This window comes from Thunnus maccoyii, chromosome 14 (genome assembly GCF_910596095.1).
Source record: "Thunnus maccoyii chromosome 14, fThuMac1.1, whole genome shotgun sequence".
Lineage (NCBI taxonomy): Eukaryota > Metazoa > Chordata > Actinopteri > Scombriformes > Scombridae > Thunnus > Thunnus maccoyii.
Window position 1 is genome coordinate 27,574,888 of NC_056546.1, and position 24,691 is coordinate 27,599,578.

A 24,691-nucleotide genomic window follows, 5' to 3' on the forward strand; every position below is an offset into this window, starting at 1 on the left:
TGATTTCTCCTTCATTATAGAACTTACAGTACACACTTTATCAAAAATAGAGGAGCAGTTTAGATATGTTTCATAGCTCTGCATTAAGACAATACAACCTGCTAGTTTCTCAGGATATTTTGTATAGTGTCCATAGTATTTTCTACAGTATGTCAGTGAAATAGATGCAAAATGACCGTATCGCTCACTGCTGCTGCTGTCATATCATTAACTCAAATTACTGTATACTGTGCTCTACTGGTCACTCTTTTACAGTGCTGTGTATTCAGTGTTTTAACAGACCATAATGGGTGTTTTGTCATTCCTGGATATATAACCTATTTATCAAAATGCTTGTATCATCCACATTCATTCTAATAACAGATTGTAATCCTTTTGTTAAACCTACTGACTTACTGACTACTAGATGAGGATGCACTTGTACACAGTATCCCAGTTAAAAGTCTTAGCCGGCGTGGATCATATCATGATGTTTGCATGGAACATAAGTATTTTTCATACATGATTCCTACACAGCGCTGTGAGCAAATGAACCTTGGGGTCACAAAAAAATCAACAGCCAGAAGTTTCATTTAACAGTATGGGCCAGTAGAAACCCTCCACAGTCTGTCTGCATCAGGTGCAGTGCAGAGTGAGCAGTGTTTTTTATTTACAATGTAATGCATTCATTGAATGACAAGTACAATTTGCACCTGGAATTAATTACAAAAGACTTCTTCTTCTTCTTTGTCATCCCCGGTGCCCTAGGCAACCACCAATGCCTAAAAAGGGCCCTAACAACTGCAATCCAGAATAAATCATGCTGAATATCTCAAAGACATACACACACACACATACACACACACACACACACACAAAGAACTTGTTACATTTACAGATCATCACTGCCAACAGGTATGGATGGAAAACATTTTACTGTAGCCCAACAACATAAACATGCAGGTAGCTCCATCTTGACCAACTACAAAGATTGATTTCAGAGCATTAATCATTCTCAATTAACTGTAAATACCATACTTTAGATTCATACTAATACTACAACAAACAAAAATCAAATGTGGGCAGTCTGTCAAAGTGCTGTGTTCACTGAATACTTACTTTTGGAACAGTATTCTTGGTCACAACTGCTGACTGGACTATATCAGGTTAGATAAATACAAGAAACCAATACTACAAATGAGCAGTGTTCCTCTTTAAAGGCTGTGTAATGCCATCTGTTAAATTACCTTGCAAACCATCTCTGCAGCTCATTATTGAACTGAGACACCCTTTAGCCCTTCATGACCAATACCTCAACTTGTTTTCTTCAAACCCACTGTTTATCTTTTTTAGTTTTACTCCGTATCGTCCTTTCTCCACAAAAATCTGTCCATGTTCTTCGCCAAGGAACCACAAGCCATTTCAGCCTGGGCGAGATATTAATGAGTTTACAAGGACCTTCCCGGTCTAATTATGTCGAGCAACTGCTGTCTCTTACTGGGCCACGGCTCCCAGGGGAGAACACAAATCTACCAGGCAAGCAAAACTCGCCTACTTTTGACAAAACACTCGACACACAAGGATACAAATAACGCCGGGCATCCTTCATTACCACCGCAGCGACGTCGCAAGCGAGATTAATATTGCCGCCCAGCGTTGACACCCCAAATTTAACCTGAAAAATACCCAACTTTGGCATTAAGACAACGGCTATTAGAGAGGGGGGGGGGTTCGTCGAGGCACAGAGAGGAAGCTCAGCATCCGCCAGGGAAGATCTTGTAAGCTCCAAATACTATAAGTGCAATTAAATTGATATGATGTGACCTTTGTGTGGACTGAACTATTTAACATGTTCATGAAAGTTTCTCTCCACACCATGCTTGACATTTGAACAGCCTCAGCACTGACACTGCAAACCGCAAAGTCTTAGGAAACATGAGGGGGGTATCTGACCCAGCCTTCCCTTGCACATAAAGGAAAAGAGGGGAAATGTGGACCTCTATGTATCTTACATGATTTATATTTTCTAAATTGCTGCTATTTTTTAAACTCTTTTTATTGTTGGTCATTTTAGGTTTGTAGGGTTCCTCTGTAAGTTATTTTCTTTTGGTCATGAAACTGAAAAATCAAAAGCAGGGATGTTTTTCTATGCCAGATGATATCACAAAAGATACAAAGATTTATTTTTTTTTACCTTTACTTAAAGCTGCACTTATCAGTAGTTTTATCCAAACAATTGATCGAATGACTGCTGTATGAAGAGTATGCTCCTAGCCACTAGCATCTTTGGAGCCAGATGAGAGTGGTTTGAGTGATCCAGGGGTTTTTCCAGCCTGCGCTGTGACGCATGCACAGAGCCCTAACATGTCTGCTCCAGACCCGCCTGATCCAGGTGTTTGCTCGGCCTGTGCTGTGACGTGCGCGCACAGCTGCGATGTGTCTTATCCAGACCCGCCTGTTTCGGGGTGTAGTAAAGGTATGGTGTCTGCAGAACATGTGGTTTCACTGCCTGATCTTCCTCCAGCTGTTTCAAGGGAGGATTGGGTGAAGGGCCAGAGGTTTGATTCATCTCTGTCTGATTTGTGGGATGAGGCTTTGCCGGTTGAAAAAATAAGAGACGTTGCTCATGGTTACTCTGTCCAGGAGGATTTGCTGGTGAGGAAGTGGGAGCCCTGTGATGGCGACTTTGTTGGTGAAGTAATTTTTCAGGTTGTTGCCGAGCAACTTGCGTGATGTGGTGTTGCAAACTGTGCATGATGGTTGTGGACATTTGAGGATAAAGAAAACTTATGACCGTGTCCTGTGCTATTTCTTTTGGCCTCGGTTAAAGCATGATGTGCCCAAATATGTCAAGATGTGCTGTATGTACCAGCTCACTGGGAAACTGAGTCAGGTTGTTGAGCCTGCTCCACTTTGTCCCAGTCCAGTCGTTAGCCAGGTGTTCAATTGTGAAGTGGCATGCTAAAAGTTGGAAGGTACACAGGCTAGTTTGAAAAGATGACCCTGCGATGTTATCTTTTGTTTGCCGTGTTTGCTGTGCAGTTCATTTGGTTGTTCTTTGCAGGTGATCGTCAGCACAACACCCTCAGGTGTTCCCAGGTTATTTAACTCCGGGCTACAGCACAGCTCAGTCTCTGGCTGACTCTCTGGCACTTGGCTGCTGCTCCAGCTCTCCCCTCTTCCCCACAGACACCTTTTTTGATTTAGTTATGTTGCTTTAGTTTTGTTATGCTTTATTTTCTTGCACCTTACAGCACACCACACAACACTGATGCAACTGATATTCACACCACATGCCTTATGTACTCAGTTAAGTCTTTAATTTGTTCAATTTGATTTAATAAATTATCTTTTGTTAACTCTTTAGCTTGGTGTGTCTCATCTTTGTTGAGGCCTCTGGAGCCAGGTCATAACACTAAATTCCCAGATCACCAATTGACTTGCTGACAATGTTGCTTAGGAACAAAGCAGGAATGATTTCCACAAATATAAGACTGAAATTGTAATAAAACTGAAAAATTTACAGTTACAATTTCAATCAGAGTTGTAGTTCCAGGTAAAAGTTTGATCAAAGTTTGAACAGAAGGAACTGAAGTGGTGCAGTTCATTGTGAGTATGTCCACTTTGCTAACAGTGAACCATCATTGAAATGCATCTCTGAGGACCAAATGACATCACCTCCATACCTTATGCAAATATCCAGTAGGATCCATTACACAGCAGGAGAGATAAGTGCGTCCAGAGCGGAGCAAGGCCCACTCACACTCACAGCTAACCTCTCGTACAGTATATTTTCACTCACTCACACACACACACACACAGCGAGTAGCGCATTAAGCATAAGTTTGCTCACACACATACACACTCACACTTATCTCTCCCCCTCTAATACAGAAATAAGACACTTGACACTGCAGTGATTGCAGTGACACTGTGCATGGTGGAGGTGATGGAGTATAATGGCCTTTTAAATTTGTATTCCCAGAGAAAAAGAGATAGAGGAAAAGAGAGAGGTTAGCATTAAGCTAACTCTGACTTCATCTGCACTTAGATGTTGTATTTACATCCAAGCTAACCAAAGAATGGCAATGGTTTGAAGTGGGTACTGCACTTATTATATTAATATATTTCCTTTTGCGGGTGCTATGTGTAGCATTTTAACATCATTAACTCATTCATTTTGAGACTTTGGAAGAATGAGCATGAACAAATAAGATAAACTATGGCGACATTTAGAAGCCAGGATGGTTCTGATGGTACATGAGGCAGAAAGTGTAAAGTTCTAGTGCTAGCTTCAGAAAAATTAATTGTAAATCAAATTTACAATTCAAAAGACCTTGACTAGAGGCTGATGTCCCATATCCTGAATCCAGCTGGTCTCATGGGTCCTGTGGGATTCCTGTGGGTCATGAAGACCATGACATAGTGCCATCAGGGATGGAAAGAGAAACCTAGTCTTGGGGAATGGATGGGAATCAAGTGGCGATGGCAAATGTTGTGGCAGCTGACAAGAGAAGAAGAAAAATGTATTCATGTGTCACGTTCTAACCTCCATCCAGATTCAACCTCATAGTATCAAGTCAATAAACTTTTCACCAAGAACATCACATGGACCTGCTTCTTTAACATCTTAAGTGCACCTAAAGTTACAGTCATTTTGAGTATGACATGCAGTCATTTATTGGGTTTATTGGGTTTCCTAAAGAACAGGTTACATAAAGATCAGGCTATATTTGGGTTTAGCCAACTAAACCTTGCTTCTGCTCTTTGTGTTTCTCATTAAGTTTAAATACATAATAATGTGACAGCAGCCAATCATACAGTGTTGGCATCAGAAACCAATAGGTGGTGTTCAGATCGTCCACACTGCATTTTGACAATGTCTTTGCCAGAAAAATGGAAGCATTGCTAGTTTGTTCAAACAATGCAAACGACTCTTTACATTTTCCTGACAAGTAACATTTTGTTGCAGTACGAATAATGGCGAAGCAATGGTGAAAGTAGCATGACATTGTCATGAAACCTCTTAGGGAGGAGGTTGATGTGGATATAGTTAGACATTCAGAGCATCCAGATGCTACGATTTGTTGTCTGTCTTCTACCAACAGTCAGTGCTGATTTCTTTTAATCATGAGTACAATGTTCCTCAACCTTACTAACCTTACCTTACCAACCAGTGCCAAAACTTAATCAAACTACAACCATTAAGGTGGCAGATCATGAGAAACTAATGTGTAATTTCAGAAAGCAATGGCAAGCCATCAGTTTTGTTGTTCATGTTCGAAGGCGGTGGAAGTAGAGTTATTTTCAAAATGACTTTACTAAAGTTAAAGCAAAGATGGCTGGAAGGAAAACAGAAAGCTCAATGTTAGAGCCAAATTAGGACGACATAGAGGCAAAAAGTAGATTTGATGTAGATGGATTTGTTGCAATTCAAACCAAGTTATCACAACTTAATTTGACAATGATACACTAAAGTTTAAAAAACACTACTGTACATGCAGCACCTTTACCTTCCAACAACACCAACCCTTCCACCCCCATGACTAAAGATATAAAAAGAGAGGGATGAGAGAGGGGTCAGCGCTGGCCACTCTGTTTTTTTCTCACGCCTCAATAATAGATGTTTTAAAGTTTAAGTGCTGCCAGAGGGCTGCGAGCCCTGCTGTTCATTAAGTCAGCCACCGCCATGGAGCAGCATTTACATCGACAGTGCTCTGAACGCCTGCTCTGTCTGAGCAATTACATCTACTCTAAAGTGCTGGATAACAGTCAGGGAGAGGAGAGGAGAGGAGAGGAGAGGAGAGGAGAGGAGAAAAGGGAGAGCAGAGAAAGCCAGCGTGAAGAATAAGAATACAGTAATGGAGAGAAAGAGAGGAATAAGCAACTCTTGTAATTCACTCTTTCACACACACTCTCACACACACACACACTTACAGCTCCAGGCAACATTAAAGCGTCATGAGATACCAGAAGCTCACACGCAAAAAAACAACAGCCGCCACATTCGTCGCCGCACATTCACTCTGAAAAGTGAAACACAATCAGTTGCTTATGTAGCCACAACAGGGGAGGCAGGGAGGATAGCCCTCGGCGACATATGTGTTCTATCATGCTTGTCACAACAACACGTTTCATCTGCTAAATACGCTCAACCAGACAACAAATCCGCCAGAACGCTAAGAGCAACACAAATTTGTTTACAGACGAACTGACGTCTCACAAAGACGTCCGAAGGTAGACAGCAGACAACGGCGGTAGATAATACTGGTACTGTTAGGAACACTCCTTTCACTTGTAATCCCTTTGATGACTATTTATACACTAAGAAACAGGATGCAAAGATCTTTTTACTGCACTGGGAGGCACTGCGTTTTAACTGATATCCCTAATCTGACACAGTGTGCTTTATCTTTTATGTAACCTTTGAAGTTGCTGCTCCTTTATATAATCATGTTATTCCTGGGCTTGTGACCCTAAAATGAAGCAATGTCTGCCTGTCTCATCACAGGTTATGGCCTTAGTGTGAACATGAGTTGTGAGTTGCTCAACCAAGGCCAAGAAAAAAGCAAAAGTTTGAAACAGCTTAACTTAAAATGTTATGTAATAGACATTTTTTTCAGTCTTGTCCCTTAAATCTTATAGTGACTGCTCAGATTTACGTACTTCTACACCCAGGTTTGGGCCAATGGCTATAAGGAATGAGAGGGACTGGGCACTATACTTTCTTCTGTATCAGCAGATAAGATTTTAAAGAAGATATCAAAATACAAATTCATCCTGCATCTTGACTTACATGTGTACTCACTTGTTTTTTTTATAGCTTTAGATCATGTGTAATAAGTAATGCAGGATTAAATAAAACAGCTCGCATACTGCAGTTTCCATTTCGTGATCATTACAAGGCCAACAATCATTATTATGAATAATATAATACATACATACATTTTACATATAATACATACATACATGTATCCTGTATATGCATGTCAAAAGGTTTATGCTACAATTTGTTAAAAACATGGACAAACTGTATTTTAGTGGATCTACCCTCCACTGCATCTATGGTTCTGTAGGCCTTACATCTGCATATGCTTTTCTCATAGAGGACATTTTTACATCTCACAGTAGGAAAAACACAGGTATAAATTATAAAACGAATGCTGGCTGAATTCCATTTAGCTGTTTAGCTGAGACATTCTTAATGTTATTAACACCTGTGCTTTTCCTACTTGTCAACATGTTTGCTGTGTAAGAGACCTATTAATTGTTTCTTTTCTCTTTTTTTTGGCCACTTGTGCAACAAGCTGTAAATATAACACCTTATGACTATGATATGGCAAACATCTTAGCAAATAGTTGCTTGTTCAAATATCCAACAGACACAGAGCAACATTAGTATTCACTCTCCTTTTAGCTCTGTTTTGGTTTCCAACAACTCCTGACGGAAATACCTGAGCCCCCAGGAACAGCACCGGGCTGTGAAGCCAATTTGAGTTAGTGGCCAAACTGTGGAATTACAATGTCATGTGATGCTATTTGGCCCAGAAAATACTTTTTCCCATAGACATGTTATACACTGTGAAAGAGACCCCTGCAAAATGACTTAGATCCATTCAGTCCAATCACATTTCAAAGTTCAGGAAGTTGCTTTTTTGGCTTCAGGTGCCACTGAGCAACTTTCATATTAATGAATGGGGTCCCGCCTCAGACACTGTATCCAGTTCTCTTTATACATCCATGTAAAACACGTCGCTTTTTCAGCCGTCCTAAAGTTCAGGACTGAAAACCAAAACAATGAACTGAAAAAATGCTAAAAAGCTCTGTAGAACTTTGAGTCATATGATTCTGTATGGCTTCATCACCATGAGTGACTCCTTTCATGTTACACATCATTTGATCCATTGTTAATATACAAAGAATGATTGTAGTATATGCATTAAAATGAATGATTTATTGTACAAACATATAAGCCAGGTGGAAAATTATGGGGTTATTTGCAAAGAAAAACATTTTTAGTGCTCTAGTGGAATTTAGTCATGCAGATATATTTTGGCTTGTCCTGGATATCTGGCTCCACTCCAATACAATGGCCCCAAATGGAATTTAGTTTGTGGTGCTTAAAACTTTTTTAAAGATCACAATAAAAATATATAAAGCAAAGTTGTGTTCCAGAAACAATGTCATGGTTAAACCCATTGTGAACACTTTTCATTAAAACTACTTTTTAGTGAAGAAATACTGACTGTGAATGCTACAGTTCAGGTATCAGCAACAGGGATGAGGACCTAATAAAGAAATTGAAGCAGAGCAGGTTCAATTAAGTGACTTAACTGACAAGCTGTGACAGGCACATAGTTCAGTATTAATGGAAGGGGAGCTGATGAGGAAATAAGGAGCAGGTGTGCAGGTAGGTGTGGAGATCAGGTCACCTGTAAAAGACGGGAAAGTCTGAGGGCATCTGGTGGAGAGATGGAGAATGGCAGGGCTCTTGAGAGAATGAAAATGCAGGACCTATAGAGGAACATAGGGATTGTGAAACTGAAGGGAGAGACAGGGAGACCGAAATGGTATCCTCTGCTAATGTAAGAAAATTCACAAAACTCCATTCACCTCCATTGCATTGAGGTCTAGGCAAAAATCTCAGAGACAGATATCTCAACACCTGGACAAATAAAACCAAAACTATTTGTATGACTAGATACTATTAGAAGTTGGAAAATGTATTTTTACAATTTGGGTGAAGTGACCTTGTAAAGGATTAAATTATGTTCTCCAACTTAAAAAAGAACGTTTCAACACCATCAGAAAGTGTTGACAGGTTAAATGGTCACTGAATGAAAGCAGCTTTGTATTATAGACAACAATTTCACTCTGTCCACATGAGTGAAACTATTTCTGTTTCATATTAGACACTATAATTGATGGAATGTAACTGATGGGTGGTCTGGTCTTTTTCAGAGAAAAGGGTTGCTTTAGGCTTACTGCTCAAGACATTGAAGCGGTTTGCAAATTTGCCACACCACAAAACTCATTTGTCCGTGTTGTCTCAACTTGGCTGTATGCCTGAACACATTTGAAAACCCCATTTGGAGATGTTTTCCGCACTAAAATAGTACAATGCTTTAAAAAAATCCTATTTAGCGAGGAGTTTGTCTTTGTGAGCGTGGCGTCATGCTAAAAACCCTATTTTCGCCGGGAACGGCCACCCTATCACAAACTCGGCAGGGGAGCCACATTAGAGGTAATGTCATCCACAGTTTAGCCCTCCACTCCTCATTCTTCCATCTCTCCCCTAATGAACTCCCACTGAATTACCACTTCGCCAGCGCCCTGCTTTTTTATGATTCTATTTGTTTATCTATCTCTGATTTCCTCTCTCGTCTTCCTCTGCGCCCAGACACGCACCAGCTCTTTAATTTTATTGGCCACCGTTAGCGGGCGGCGAGTCGAGGCGTTTGGCTCGGAACGGCTCTCCTACCCATCCACCCCAGTTGGTGAGATTAGCAGATTAGGGCGCTCATCAGTCAGGGAGGGGGACCCCCGCCGTGGCAGGCCGCGGCCAAATCACACAAACATCTCTGGAAGGCATTGTGCCATAATTGAATGCACAATAATTTCCCCCCATTAATACATCGCTCATATCGCAGCTTATGCATGAAACGTCCACATTATCTGTTGCATTTTTCTGCTAATGTCTTCACTCTTCAACAGTAAATCTAATAGGCAGGGTAAAGAGGGAGTGGGCGGACAAAAAAGCAAGAAAACATGGAAGGCTTGTCATTTTTCATTCATCAGTCCTAGATGTCATGAGAAAAAAAAACAGGAAACAGGAAAAAACAACTGAAAACAGCTGTTTGTTTCTGTAATGAGTGCCACACCTGCTGAGGTTCACATACACTGACTGATAGCTGACAGACAATCATCACTCATTAGCGTGTTGTTATTGTTGTTGAATCCTCTTGATTTTCATATTTTCAAGGCTGAATCAAGAGAAAATCACTGTCTCTCCTTCCCACAAAACGTGTCGTGATCAACTTTTATTAATACATACAAAGCAGACACACACGCTTATACATAAATATACACATCTTAAAAACCACCTTTAAAAATATGTCAGCATAATTAATATTACAATACCTTGTAGGATGTCTTTGGCGTTGTCTAAGGAGGTTAATATGATTTTTTTTTGCATAATTTATTCTAACGATGGAGCTCTCAAAACTTAGGATGTCCAGTAGGGTATAACATTGTAACATATTGAGAGAGTGTATTCATTTCACACTGTGCAAAAAAAAAATTGTGAAAATAAAGTTGAAGTATTTTGAGATTTAAGTTGTAATGTTTCAAGAAAGCGAATAATACAAGATTTTTATACTGTTTTTTTCTTACAACTTAAAATAGTTTGACGTTATTTTTCAAAAGTCTCAGTAAGACTCCATCATATGACACAATGCAGAGTAACAGCTGAATCATCCAGTGTTGTAGTACTCTAGTCCAGGACTCAGTCTCAAGTCCGAGTCAAGTCCTGATTTTTGTCCTGACTCGACTACAACACTGGTATCATCATTTAACAAGAACAAAACAGGAGAAAAATCATTGTCAAACTTTGACAGTTCTGAGGCAACTGAAAGACAAAACTTATTAAATCTTTTTGTTTTGTTTTCTTATTCACCACAGCATTTTCCCATGATGCTCAGCATAACAGTCTGAGTGGATTGTGACTTGGTGCAACACGTGAAGCATTCATGGATCTAAGTGTGTGGCGGGCTCCTCTGTATTATCTGCACTATTGTTTTCCTCTGCTCCGTGGCCAACTTAGTTATTGTGCTAAGTTATCTACAGTCTCCATGCTTCAACATGTTCATACACAAACACCAGAGTAAACTCAGCTCTCACAGTTGCCACTCAGGCTTGATCCCGTAAATGTTGCCATGGTTTTGCAGCCTAGCAATCTGCGTGTGTGTGTATGTGTGTGTGTGTGTGTATGTGTGCTTTACACACTCACCTTTAATTCTTTCCCTTCAGCAGCCTGAAAACACTCAGGGATAAGTGCTTGACGTGCTGGCTGAACAATAGACGTATTAACTCTTGCAGTGACTGCTGGTGGGGGTGTGGGTGTGTTTGTGTGTGTGTGTGTGTTTGGGGGGGGGGGGGGGGTGAATAAAACAAGGGAAGCACAGGTGGTAGGTATTTGAGGTTGAAGGAGATGAAAGAGGGAAACATATTGCTAACTCACCAAATTCCTTTGACTTCAATGTCATTTTTAGTGATCTGGAAATATAAATTATTCTATTGAGGGTCATGCCCAGGATTTTGGAAATACTGAGTTCTGGGGTCTAAGGCCGTTTTCACACCTGCCTTGTTTAGTTCAGTTGAATCGAACCCTGGAACGTTTACCACCTTTAAGCAGTTTGTTTGGGCAGGTGTGAACACAGCAATCTCACTCGGGTGTGGACCGAGACCTTGTTGAAGAGGTGGTCTGGAACTCTGGAAGTCTGGTTCATTTATGATATGAACATGACCTCTATCCAACCCAACTGCAGGAAGCATTGCACATTTTTTGGATTAAACCAACTCCCGTAGCCAGCTGTGCTGTGCATTATGTTATTATTGTCACATTAGTATGGACAAGTATGTGCTCAATATGTGCTCCCTTCTCCTCTTCAGCCGACTGAAGGCAGCACGTCTTCTTTGCGAAAAGTGAAGCAACACATTGTTCTCTAGATGTTGCCTTGGAGTGCATTCAAATGTGCCATTCTGCTTGCATATTTTGGCTTGGTATATGGCCCAAACAATGACCGCAATTATGAAGAAATGCCAGTTCTGCTGATGATGGTCCATTTTGGGTAGCTAACCCAACAGAAAAAATGACCAATGAGTGACAGCTCCCACATGGCTTTTGTTGATACATTTTGGTTTGCTTGAAATTTTGCCATGTGAAACCAAACTGAACCAAAGGGAAAATACAACAAAGTAGCCACTCCAAACTCCACTGTCATCAATCTTGGTTCCAGCAGCAACAGCCATCTGCTTCAACTAAAAAGTTCTGATAAACCCGCTGTACATACTTCGACAAAGTTAGTGACTTGCTAGTGAACATAGTGGAGCATTTGGCAGCTGAAGAGAAATAGATTTTTCTCAGGAGTTGGTGGAGACCAAAAACAGAGCTAAAAGGAGAGTGAATGTTGGACTTAAATATGTTAGATGGACACAAACATGACTCCAAATGAAAGTTTATGTTGCTCCATATTAGTTGCAGTAGATATGTAAATAGGCAACTGTTTGCTAACTAGTTTGCCATATTTATTATAATTTGCCATTTACAAGGTGATAATATGTCAGATGTTGTGTTTTCAGCTTGCTCTACTCCCAAAAGTTGCCAAAAATTCAATAAATGCAGCTTTAAAGATATTGTATAGAAGTGGAAATAATAAATATAAAACAAATGTGTAATTTGTGCCTAACTGTATAAAGTAAACCCCTCTTCAGGTTGTGTAAAATCCTCGACAATACAGAGGGCATGACCTTTGTGTCTGAATGGTACAGCCCTGTTTCTATTGCAGCACTCTGCACCACACTGACAGGGTTCTGGGAGTCAGTAAGACATGAAGAACGAGACAAAAGAGAAAGACGTCCTAACAGAGATGGAGAGAGAAAATGAGAGCGATCAAGAGAGCAAATATTGATACAAGGCGGTCCGCAGAGCTGCTGCTGACCTGAGCAGCAGATACTTACAGCTTGTGTGAAGTGCATTAGGACAGACACTGCACACAGCCCGGAACACAAGTGAATCATCTCCACATTGACATGTACGCCGGCCCTGTGAACACCTGACAGTATGTACAGTGCGCATTAAGGTTGAGTCACTTCACACTCAGAGCCGCATGTTTTCAACATCAGTGAAAAGTGGTGGAAAATAAAGCCAACATGAGCCCCATGATGTCTATTCAAACAGCTGTGAACACATCTGGCGGTATGAATTGGTAAAGGTTCAATAATGGTCCAATTAAAGTAAAACGGCATTAAAAGGAAACAGATAGAAATGTTTTTTCATTTGAAATTGTACTCAATATGTACAGATAAATGTGTGTGTGGATTACTTTCTTTCACTGTTTCAGTATTTCCTGTATGATTTATCAGGGTGCATTTGCGTATTTGCGTGTGTGTGTGTGTGCGTCTTTGTGGCTCTGTGTTGTTTATGTGTGTGTGTGTGTGTGTGTGCGCGTGTGTGTGCGCGTGTTGCACATGTGTGCGTGGCCATGCTCAGGGAAGCGCACCGCCCCGCGGATGACACTCAGAATGCATTATAACCATTAATGAAAAAGTTAATGGGGCATTTTCTTACATATCAATTTACATTTGGACTATTTGGGCGCGCAAATGATGTCTGGGCGGTCGTGGCCAACGCCACTCGGCACCGAAACAGAGAGGTCTAATGTGTTTTTGTGGACATCAAATGTTGTGAATAATGACGCGTCCACTGAATGCAAATCAGATGACACTTGATAGGCCATGATCAACAGTGCCTGCATGGAAACTTTCACCCACAGACACAATGAAAGAGAGAGAGAAACACAGAGGGAGCTGCTATCAGCAGGACAAAACATTTCCCGGCTACACAGCTATATTACACCTTTCAGATATGATGTAAAGCCACATTCATTATCTTGCATACGCCATGCATCCATATATGCAAAATATGCTGGTATGTGTGCAGAAATCCTGTATCATAAGCCAGAGGTACTACATTTGCAACACACACACACACACACACACCCTGAGTTTTATGTAAGAAAGGGCATAACATAATGCTCCCTAATGCATGACACAGTGTTGTATTCAAGTATATTAATGTCATCATTTTTCTGTGTGCGAACAGTGTGTGGTGCTGCCGTGTTGTCACCTCTTGGCCCCAGGAGGGTTTACAGCAGTGGAATTGGCCTTGAAGGGTGCGAATGTCAATTTGGGAGCCATTTGCCTGAGGCATGGAGACAGAGGTGTACACACACACGTACACACACTCATAAACACTGAAATATAAAGGTGGTATTATTCAATTTAGATCAGATCCAGCCAGCAACAATGGGATTTTCTTTGACAGCTACAAACAGATGTGGGTCATAGCTATTGCTTTGCAAGTCCCGAAAGTCTCAAGGCTTTACTGACACTAGTTCTGAATCTAGTCCTAAATGAAGACAGGAGAGTTCAAAGATAAGACCAGCAAGTCCCCAGTCAAGCCCAAGTCTTGAAGTGTTTGATTACTAAACAAGTCATTATAACATTAGGGACTATAGGTGTGCCCGAATACAAATGCGTTATTCGGCAAAGCACAAATAGTGGGTTTTTTACAAATATTTGTTTCATACAAATATTTTAAAAATTATTTGTTTTCGGAAAAGAAAAAAAAAACGTTAAATACCAGCGCACAGGTCGGTTATATCGCTATCTCAGTCTTTCTCCTCTGTTCCACTGTTATGTCTATCAGCAGGTCTCAACGAGGGGAGTCACATCCACCTGCTACATGACGCACATTTCCTAATTTTGACATCACTCCTGGAGTTGGGGGTGTTCCCCAGAGATAAAGCTGAACTAAAGACACAAATGAAGTGCTCCCAAGGGATCACTTCATGAATACTTATTGTAACACTTTAATTTTCTAAAACTAAAAGCATAATAAAAACAAACACAGGATTTTTAAACCTATTTCCACTTTTATTCGAACACAAATACGAATAATTTTGCTGCCTCAACAAATACAGATACAAATACAAATACTGGGCCCTCTGCACATCCCTATTAGGGACAATGGCAGTGTTATACAACTGACCACGCAACAATGACAGATAACTAACGCTGACCCAGCAGATGGTTTATTGACTCTAAAAGACAACATTTAGGCTAACAAATCTGGATAGAAAGAACTCTACCACACTGTGCCTAGAGCTCATTGACATCATGTTTTTTTTTCCATCTAATTAGTTTTTATGCAAAGTTAACTATTTAACGGTAGCTCTTAGCTAACGTTAGCTTGATCCACAGCTTAATCCACAGCTACGTCAACTTCCTTTTGTTTGGGCAACCTCAAGTGGTTTGATATTTTGTCAGATCATGACTCATATGTTACACCTCACTCATCTAGAAGCCAAACGTCTTTCGTTGCACAGTATATAAAGGTTATAAAGGTTGTTCAGCTGTTTAAGTTGTTTAAGTGTGCTTACTTGGCCACGGAGCAGCCAGTAAAGGAAAGCAAGGTGGATTATTTCATTTGTTTTCTAATTTCTCCAGCAATATATAGTACATTTTGTCACTGATTTATGATTGTTGTTTCAGACGTGAAGGCCTAAGGGTTCTATGGGATGGGGTGAGGGGGTGAGGGGGACTTAAACTCATAACCTCAGTATTCCTAAAATCCTGTCTACAGCCCTGTCAGTGTAATAGAGTGCAGGGAAACTAACGGAGAAAGAGAAAGGCTGAAAGTAGAATATCTTTGTGGATGTTTTCACTTTTCAAAGGTCTGCAAGTTGACTGAATTGTCCAATGGCTTTGAGGAATGCCACCTATTTCACATCTCATATCTCAATTCTCATTTTCATTACTCTGTATTGCTGCTTATTCCCCTAAAATGGGCATCGCACCTGATGCTTTACATAAACAATTGCAAATGAAAAGCTACCCTGCAGTTTCCCCTTTTCCTCCTATCGCCCCCCTCCCTCGCTTTCCTTCCATGCTCACCTCTCACTCATTATCCCATTCCTTCACTCGCAGCCCCCCCCCCCTCCCCCAAACACACACACATACTCCCCCCCAGCCCCACTGCCACCCCCGTTACTGGTGAGTGGGCGAGAGCGATGGGCAATAACCCAGCCCAGATTGTCTTCACCGCGATTCGGCGGATCTAAGGGTCCCAGCGGTGCACAGGTACCTTTTCTCTTTTTTCCCCCCTCCCTTCTTTTCGCTCTCTCTTCCTTCACCAAAAAAAAAAAAAAAAAAAAAGCTCATTTGCAAAGGCCCCCAAGATGGCCGACTTAATGACGGCCACAGAAGTTTTTCCAACAAATTTCATGGGGCATGATCCAAAGATAATAGCTTTTCAGCCCCAATGACAATCCAATTACCGTGCCAATCAAAGCCCACGGCATGCTGTCTAATTATGATCAAATCTGGCTGTCAGCTCAAATACTAAAACAGCAGCTTTAAGTCCAACAAATCACAGTTTAGATACAGAGCCAGTTTGTTCATCCATGATCACGGAAAGTAGGGTTTAACTTTATGTTTGACAAAAAAAAAAAAACACAACAGATTGTCTTGTTTTGTGAGAGTGCATTGACGTGATATTTGACACAGCACACTCAATCATGATCCTGAATAACATTTTTAATAGGCTTCATTATTCATGCATTGCAGGGCATGTGAGGTAAAATCAAACAGAAATGAAAAAGACTGATGTTTGAGAATTTACTAAGATCCCTCTTTGCCACACACACACACACACACACACACACACACACACACACGCACGCACGCACAGATGGATGCATAACATGCAAAAATAGACACATAAGACCCTAGCCGTCGCTCACACTTGCTAACAAACAAAAAGGCAGCATCAATAACACAAATGATTAAACATTCATGGCCTTTTCAGTGGAACATCTGCTGTGTATGGGGCTCTAGCCTCGGGGACTGGGCGAATCAAGAGGATTTCTCCCCGAGAAGCTCAAGAAAGCAATAAGACGGGGGGGAAAGGCAGCGGGAGATTTACACTCACATTCACACACAAACACACACACACTGCATGGACACACAATTGTATGCATGTGTGCAGAAAACATGGCAGCACGTACACACAGAGTAAATACAAGACAGCACGGACAGCAGCTCAAACAAGCAGCTTTTACAACACACGCTGAAAAATACACACACAAATACACAAGCCACTCAACACCACGCTTACCTTGAGGGAAGTTCATGGAATAGTGTTTTGTATTATTTTTTATCAACCTCAAAATTATTAGAAAGCATTGGTTTTACTCTGTGGCATTATTGTGTGTGTTTAGACTGATATGACAAACATATCTTAACTAGTTTATTACTAAATTGTGTAATTGTGTAACCAAAACAACATAACTATTGGTAAAAAAAAAAAAAGGCATTTTCCTGTCTTGGCATCAAGCAGAAATATGTAGGAAGTATCTAAAATGATAAGAATACTGCTCAAAGTGTTGCAGCTGGAGTTGGGGTGACCTCCAATAATTGACTCAACATCACATCAACTTCTCTCATTTTTAACTTTTGAAAAGCAGCAGACAGTTTAATGAGAGAAGAGTCCAAGCTGGCTTTCTAGAAAAAAAACTTTTTTTTTTTCTCCAGATTAATATACAGCAGTACATTAGCAGTATATTAATATCTAAATATCACTCTGAACTTCAAATATTGATATATAGCATCCCACTTTTATTACCCAGCATCCCAAAGGGCAAATTATGTTGAATTTACATTTCAGGAGAAACTGAAACTCCTGTGAGTATATAGCTAGTCAGTGTAGACACAAACTTATTTGATAAAACTACACAATTTTAAATAATTTTTTTATAGCACTACTGTAAATACAATGAGAGAAGCACAGTATTTTATCATAACAAACCACATGCTTATTTTGATGTGGAACAGCTGATAAGTGTGTATAGTAGTACAGAGAGTCAGTTACAGTTGGAAGATTTAAAGTCCTCCTCCACTCAAAAATGTGTTTCTTTACTGCTCGAGTTTCACTGTGCAGAATGATGAATGTGCAGTTTGACACTAGAAGGCTGTTTTCAAATATGTTGATGAGGGAAATTTTCTCTCACTTTAAATCTGAGCGTAACACGTGTACTTACAAGCATGATTCCTGACATCACAACTAGTTTGGAGCCAATCGTGGTCCAGTGTGCGACTTACACAAGTGTGATATTGAAGCTTGAAGCCTCCAGTGCACATACACTGAGAATAGACTTTACAGTGAAGTAGGAGACACTGTGACAAGCAAAATATTTACATATTCACAGATTCTGGATTTTTCAGTGAGGCAGAATGAGTGGATGTATTTTAAGGATTTCTATGGAAATGACCTGTCCAGGGTGTACTCCGCCTCTCGCCCAATGTCAGCTGAGATGGGCTCCAGCTCCCCCACGACCGTCTGGAGGATAAGCAGTATAGAAAATGGATGGATGGATGAATGCTGTGCAAGTTCTGCATTATATTGCGCATATACTGAGCATCAAAAAAACTGCAGATGTAATGTAAGTGTCCCTGCTTTTTGTGGCTACAGGTATTTAACTGGAAAACCACTTTCCATGTGCTAAAAACAATCATTAGATATATTATTGATAGAATCAGCCAAAAAAAAAACCATAGCGAGGTCTTTAAAGAGCTCAAAAGCTTCCCGCTTTCCTCTCGTGTTAAAGTTAACTTTAAGTGACAAAACAAGTTGTTCAAATAACAGAGGCATGTCATAGATTCCTTCATTTTAAACAGTCGTTATTTTGAACACCACTCCAAGAGATGGTGGCAGAAATCTCTTGTGTTGTGTTTCTGCTCTTTTGAATCTATTAACACTGATACCGAATGTCCTTCCACACAGTCAAACGCGCTAAGGTTAACACATGGAAATGCACACTAGAATGGAGGATTATATTTAAATAAACAAGTAAGCAGGGCTGCAACAAGTTTTTTTTTTTGTGTATTTTATGTTTTTGAAGGTGAGAGATGAATATTTTATTTTCACCCGTTATTTGCTTAGTACGTTTTCTAGAACACATACCGCCTATACTGTACAGCCATCAAGTTCTAAGCATTATCACTGTGAAAAAGCTCTTTACAGCGGAAAAGCCATGGCAATCTGAAAAGAAGGTTTCAAGGATCCAACATAGCTCCTGATAATACACTCCTCACACAAGTGAAGTGTATGGAGGTCATACTTTTGCTTGAAAAAAAAAAAAAAACAGGACTGAATATAGTTTATTCAAACACTTAAAGGCAGTGTAACAGTTCAGCACAGCACACTCCATTCCCTTTGACTGCATTGTGGTTGTTCTGCTATACATTTACACCTTGCAAATGAGCAAGGTAGCTCTACACTCTTCACGCACACACACACACACACACACACACTAACCTTCTCTGAGTTAGAGGCACCCAGAGCTACTGAAACAGTCCTGTGAATTATTTCAATTCATAAAGTTGCTCATGTCCAGATTTCATTAGCAGCACATTAGCTGCAGTTTTATGCTTTATGTTTATTACAGGCCTGACATGATCTATAAATAACAAGTTAAGCGGGTGCGGACACCGGGGACGGCCGTGACTCTGTAATGTTAAAGGGATCTATCATTACAGCTGACAATTGCTAATAGCCAGCCCTCTGGGTCAATCACTACAAATTACAGCGGCTCAATTACATGCCATCATTTCTGGGCGTCCAGCATGTGAGGTGTATGGCATGAGGCCCTGAGATAACCGCAGACAAGAGGGTGTAAAAAAAAAAGCAGGGTAAATGCTGGGGTGGGCATAATTTCACTCAGGTGTGTGATTAGTTTAAGATACTGTAAGATAATAGTTCTAAAAATGAGAAAAAAAACAAGCTGGGAAAGAAATAAACAAATACTTGTTTCAGTTCACTTATAAGAACTCAGAGAGATGAAAATGTACATCTATCTAAACTTCCTGCTTAACTTTCAAGTTCAATCTTCAAACTGGTTCAGCATCTTTGGAGAAAAGTGATGTTTTCGCTGTCTAAGGAAGAGTTGACCATTTGTCTACAAGCTGCTGTTTGCAGATTACAGTCGACACAGGAACACAGTGTAGGACTGTGAAGTTGTGAGAATTTTGCAGACTCTATGAAATACATCCGCCTTAGAGGGCGGTCCACACCAGCAGCAAGTATTTTTGACATAACAGATCTGCTTCCATTTTAACTAATGTATCCATCCCCACTGACTCCAATAGTTGCACATCAAGACTTGAGTGTTTGGGTGTTTTTTTTTCCTCTAGCATGCTTATTGTAGTAGCATGATCTCCATAGGAAGCTGTTCAAAGATCCCACCGTCTGCTGAATATGTTGTTAAATTATTATCGATATGTTTATTGATTGATCAAGGCCCCCAGTTTAATACGAGTTTTCTAGCTTCACAGTTGCCACGTGGAGTTATGGTGGGCAGGGATAATAAAATAAATGAATCAATAATAAAAAACATATATACTTCTCATGGAGCTCACCTGAAAATGATTTTTGTCCGTTGATTTTCTGAAGAGCTGGTTCTGAAGACAGATGACTGCTGATGACTCTCGGCTGATTCTGTCCTCCAAAGAAAAAAGCAGACACGATCAGTCATTTCAGCAAATATCCGAAAAACAACAAATGTTAATGTTCAAGACAAAACTTTCTCGCAGGCGTAGTGATTCTTTATATAGGGAGAAAAAAACAGTCAGGTGACAGTATTATGGAGCCACAAAGTCCGCAAAGGGAGGAGGTCGGGTGGATGGACAGGTCAGGCCATACTCCTTCCACAACCCTAACCAAGTCCTGTTTGTGCCTAAACCTAACCTAACCAGACCTTCACCACAGTGTTGTCCTGCTGCGTTGTGTTGTTACAAACTGTACTGTACTTTGTTGTTCATTTTGGAGGACAAATTCCCTGTAACACCAACCAATGCCCCACTAGTGTACAAGTAAAGCTCAACATTGACATAATTATACTCCATGTATGTATAAAACTACAAAATGACCCATTGTAATTGCATTTTTTTCTGTCTTCCAGCAAAGAATTCCCTTATTTTGAAAATGAGTATCTCTCTCTTTTCTTTTTTTTTAGACAAGTGAGTTGATTGATATGAGTTGATTTACAGTTTGTGCACTAAAGTTCTCATCAAAAATAGGATGTTCATACTTGTGATTAACATTATAATCAGGAGAGACATAAACTGTAGAGCTGCAATAGGAGAGTACATCATTAACCTGCCAGTTTAGAGACGTTACAACAGTTTAATAGTTTGTGAAATATCTTGCTGCTAACTGTGGTTTCACTAATTTTAGACTTTTACTGAATATTTTACTGAAAACCTTTGAAATACTTCCATTTGAAGCGGCTACCTCCATCATTAACAGGTTTTAACACTTCTTTTAATAAAGGAAATAAATATTTTTAAGACTTAATATTAGCTTAAATGTCTCATTGGATATTTTTACAATGTTCCTTGGGATGAAAGAACTGATAGATAAACAAACCAAATCCACCATTCAGCAGCATTTGGCTACTAGCTCATGGTAATTTTATGCTGTGCTTATAATAAATGATATTTATCATTACATTCTGATACCATAAAGCAGCAAAATGTCATGGATTGGGATTGTCACATAAATCACTCTTCTATATTTTGACACATGATGTGTATAATATGCAGATTATGTGCTTTCCATTTTAGCTTCCTCTGTGTCTCTGCCATGCGACAGAACAAACACCTTTAATAAAGTCACAAGCACAAAAGAGAGAGGGCCAAATCCACTCCCACACACACACGTATATAAAACATCATTAAAAACACACAGCTACACATGTACACATACAGTCACCCATGCTATTGTCAGTGAAGCTACATATAGAGTCAGCTTATGCGTGAACATGAGTAATCATTCGACACACAAACAGACCCGTACACCTTTCACACGAGTACGCGCTAACAAAAGGCTTGCATTGATGTGATTAAAAAGGCGTGCGGCTGAAAGAGAGATTCACCTCTCTGCCTCCTGCCAAAGCCCTGCACTAAAAATGACTTTAATCACAAACAGGAGAGTTTAAGTTAAGAGTTTCTCACATGGAGCCAAATGAACCACCATCTCTCAAAGTGTAAGTTTGGCAAACTTCACTGGAAACAAAAGTAACATCAGTTAACATAGAATCAAAGAATGTACTTGTTCACAACTATGAAATTAATTATCTTTGAATATTAGATAACTATCCTCCTGATTACCACAGATTTATATGGCTAGTTTGAACATTTAGGTCAGTTAGGAGTAGGATTACTGATGATAAAAGGAGTGCAAACTGGTTTCACTGGATCTCAGTTTCAACTAAACACAGTTCTTCAACTCCACCATTCTGAATTTATGTAGCGTTTTAAACCATGAGATATTTTTCAATGAATATTACATTTATATATGTGTACAATATTCAAGGACTAGACATTTACATACTTACATCAGCAGATGTTCAGTTTGACTTGAGCGAATACAGGTTCTTGTGTTGCAGAGAGCGCCTAAGAGTGTTACATTATGGGTTGTTTGAAGCCTTAAAGTGGCACTCCAGCGATTAAGTATCCCCACTTCCATAAAGTTAGGGGACTTGCGAGAGACAGATTAAAAAAAGAATGGTGAAAAATGAAGCGGCACAGGCCGAGGTATCCTGACTTTCAGTCTCTTGTAGAAGTAAAGCTTCAAAAACACTGGATCCTACACGTCCCATAATGCAATTTAAAAGCTTCTTTCATGAGACCCTCTGCAACTGTTCAACACTCATGTCTTTCAAATTCCACTTGTCTTATTAGTAACACAGGCTTTTTGTCAAACATGTATCGTCTCCGAGCCCACTTGAGTAATTTTCTAAGATTTGACAAATACTGTAGCGTGTCTGCTGGAGTCAGTTTGCCCAGATTAGTCAGGTTCCAGTAACTCCATTTTAACTTTTTTCAGCAGCTTATGTTACAGAAGTTAGGAAATAACCACAGAGATGGGCAGACTCATCTGTTAAATGGTGGAAGATGATAGAATGATGGCAAGCCCCCCCCCAAAAAAAAACAGTAGAGAAATACTTCAGTGGTCCCACAATTGGTTATTTCCAAGAGTATGACAGGAGTGTGTGACGATGTAACTAAAACACAGGATGATGAAGGGGGTGGGAGGGGTGGGAGGGGTGGGGGTGACAGACAGGTCAGAGATAAGCCAAGGTTTAAGCTAACAGGAATTATTAATAACTCTGATGGAGACCTGTCTCGTTTACATAATTTCCATGGAAAAAGTCCCCTGACCTCCCCGACAATACTCTTTATCATGATTATTTTCAACAAAATCTAAATAACACTGACCTGTTTATCACTGAACCATTACTGGGTGTGTGTGAGCAGGCTGACTGTGATTTTGTATGTGTGTGTGTGTGTGTGTACCTGCATGCTTCTATGTACAACATGAAACAGAGACAGAAAGGGACGGAGATTTGTTTCACTTCAGTCTTCATGGTTGGTTTATGGCCGTTTTTGCTTATTTGCATTATAAGCGACTGCAATGGGCCCCCTAACCACCAGGGGGCGCCTGTGTTCTTTTTTAATTTGTTGTTGTTGTTGTTTTTCACAGACAGGGGGCCCCCTTAAATGGCTAAATAGCTATATTTTATATAGCACTTTTATCCTATATTTTAGGTTAACTCATTAGTTAGATAGCATAGCAAAAGTTCCTGTTGGAGGAAATACATTAAGTACCGCCCCTCCCCACGCTACGCGGTGACAAAAAAGTCGAGACCGAGTGAGAAACTCTGTGTATATTAGTGTAAAAAGTTAATAAATGTGTAAAACTGAGACTTGAGGACAGCAGACAAACAGAGTGACCGAGTGACCAATCCAGGGACCTGTGTGCCGTGAGTTAACTAGTCTTTCGTAACGTTCAGCTAAGCTAACGTAGCTAACTCCTGTAGTCAGCATAAGACAGTGGACATGTGGTGCTGCAGGGAGAGGGAGTATGTTCTGTGCAGAAATGTCTGAGCTACATCTATTACATTTTACTGCTGTGAGATATTACAGTGTTGAACCTACTTTTAAAGGGAAATTTCTGTGGTGTTTACTCTGAATGAAAATAATGAGATGTAAAATGCAGCTCATTTATTTTATTTTGCTAATTGAGTACTTTTGCACTGTGTCATAATGGTGTTAATGTGCATAACAGCATAACAGCTCTAGTTACGTACTGATAGTGTGATAAACAATTTTATTTGTACATAAGGAGATAATATAGAAGTGAAAGCACTTCACTTTGGTTTAAGTTATGTCTGTTATTGGTTTTAACAGTATGTTTATCTGCTGGGTTGTATAGGCCTGCTGTGAAACTGCTTCATTACACCTGCAGACGGTTGGCTTTTTTCTGTTAAAAATGCCAGCTCAGGCTGTATCATTTTATTTACAGTTTTTATACTGACTGAGTCCTTTATTTATCTTCATCCCCTCCCTACAAACTTAGACGCTGGTCCAATATTCATGTCACTACCCTGTGGTCATTAGGTGCTGCAGAGGTTTTTTGCCATAATCAGTATCAGTCATGATGACTTTGCTTCTGTAAAATCTAGGAAGCGAAAGTTTTGAGGATGACGATGATGATGATAACAATGCAGCTAAATTCCTTAAATTAAAATAAAGCTATTTAATAAAGCTATTCTCATTTATATGCATATGGAATATGATGCAGATTTGGTGATGAACGCAGTGCCAGACCTATTTGAATTGCCTACAAAATAATGTGCGAAGCGATTCAGAGGTATGGAAGCAGAACCCCTTAAATATTTAGGAATCAAACCAGCAGAATTTATCTATTTATTTTAAGTGTCACAGTGGGTTGTTTTTTCAGACGTTTAGTTTTTTGTCTGAACTTAAATCAGACATCCAGATCATGAAGTCATTCAGTTAGAACCACAAG

General features: G+C 39.9%; 1 protein-coding gene across 3 annotated transcripts in view; it reads right to left on the minus strand.

Annotated features, from left to right (window-relative positions):
* Positions 1-24,691, minus strand: part of LOC121911615 — a 336,594-nt gene that overhangs the window by 308,840 nt on the left and 3,063 nt on the right. For 2 of the 3 annotated variants that reach the window (XM_042433259.1, XM_042433260.1), the window contains exons 2-3: positions 20,236-20,314; positions 18,090-18,157 (exon numbers count right to left, since the gene is read on the minus strand). In XM_042433259.1, coding sequence (XP_042289193.1) covers positions 18,090-18,157; positions 20,236-20,314 — 147 coding nt within the window. Of the gene's footprint in view, positions 1-8,411; positions 8,494-18,089; positions 18,158-20,235; positions 20,320-24,691 lie in introns of all 3 variants that reach the window. The other variant, XM_042433261.1, reaches the window with a different exon arrangement.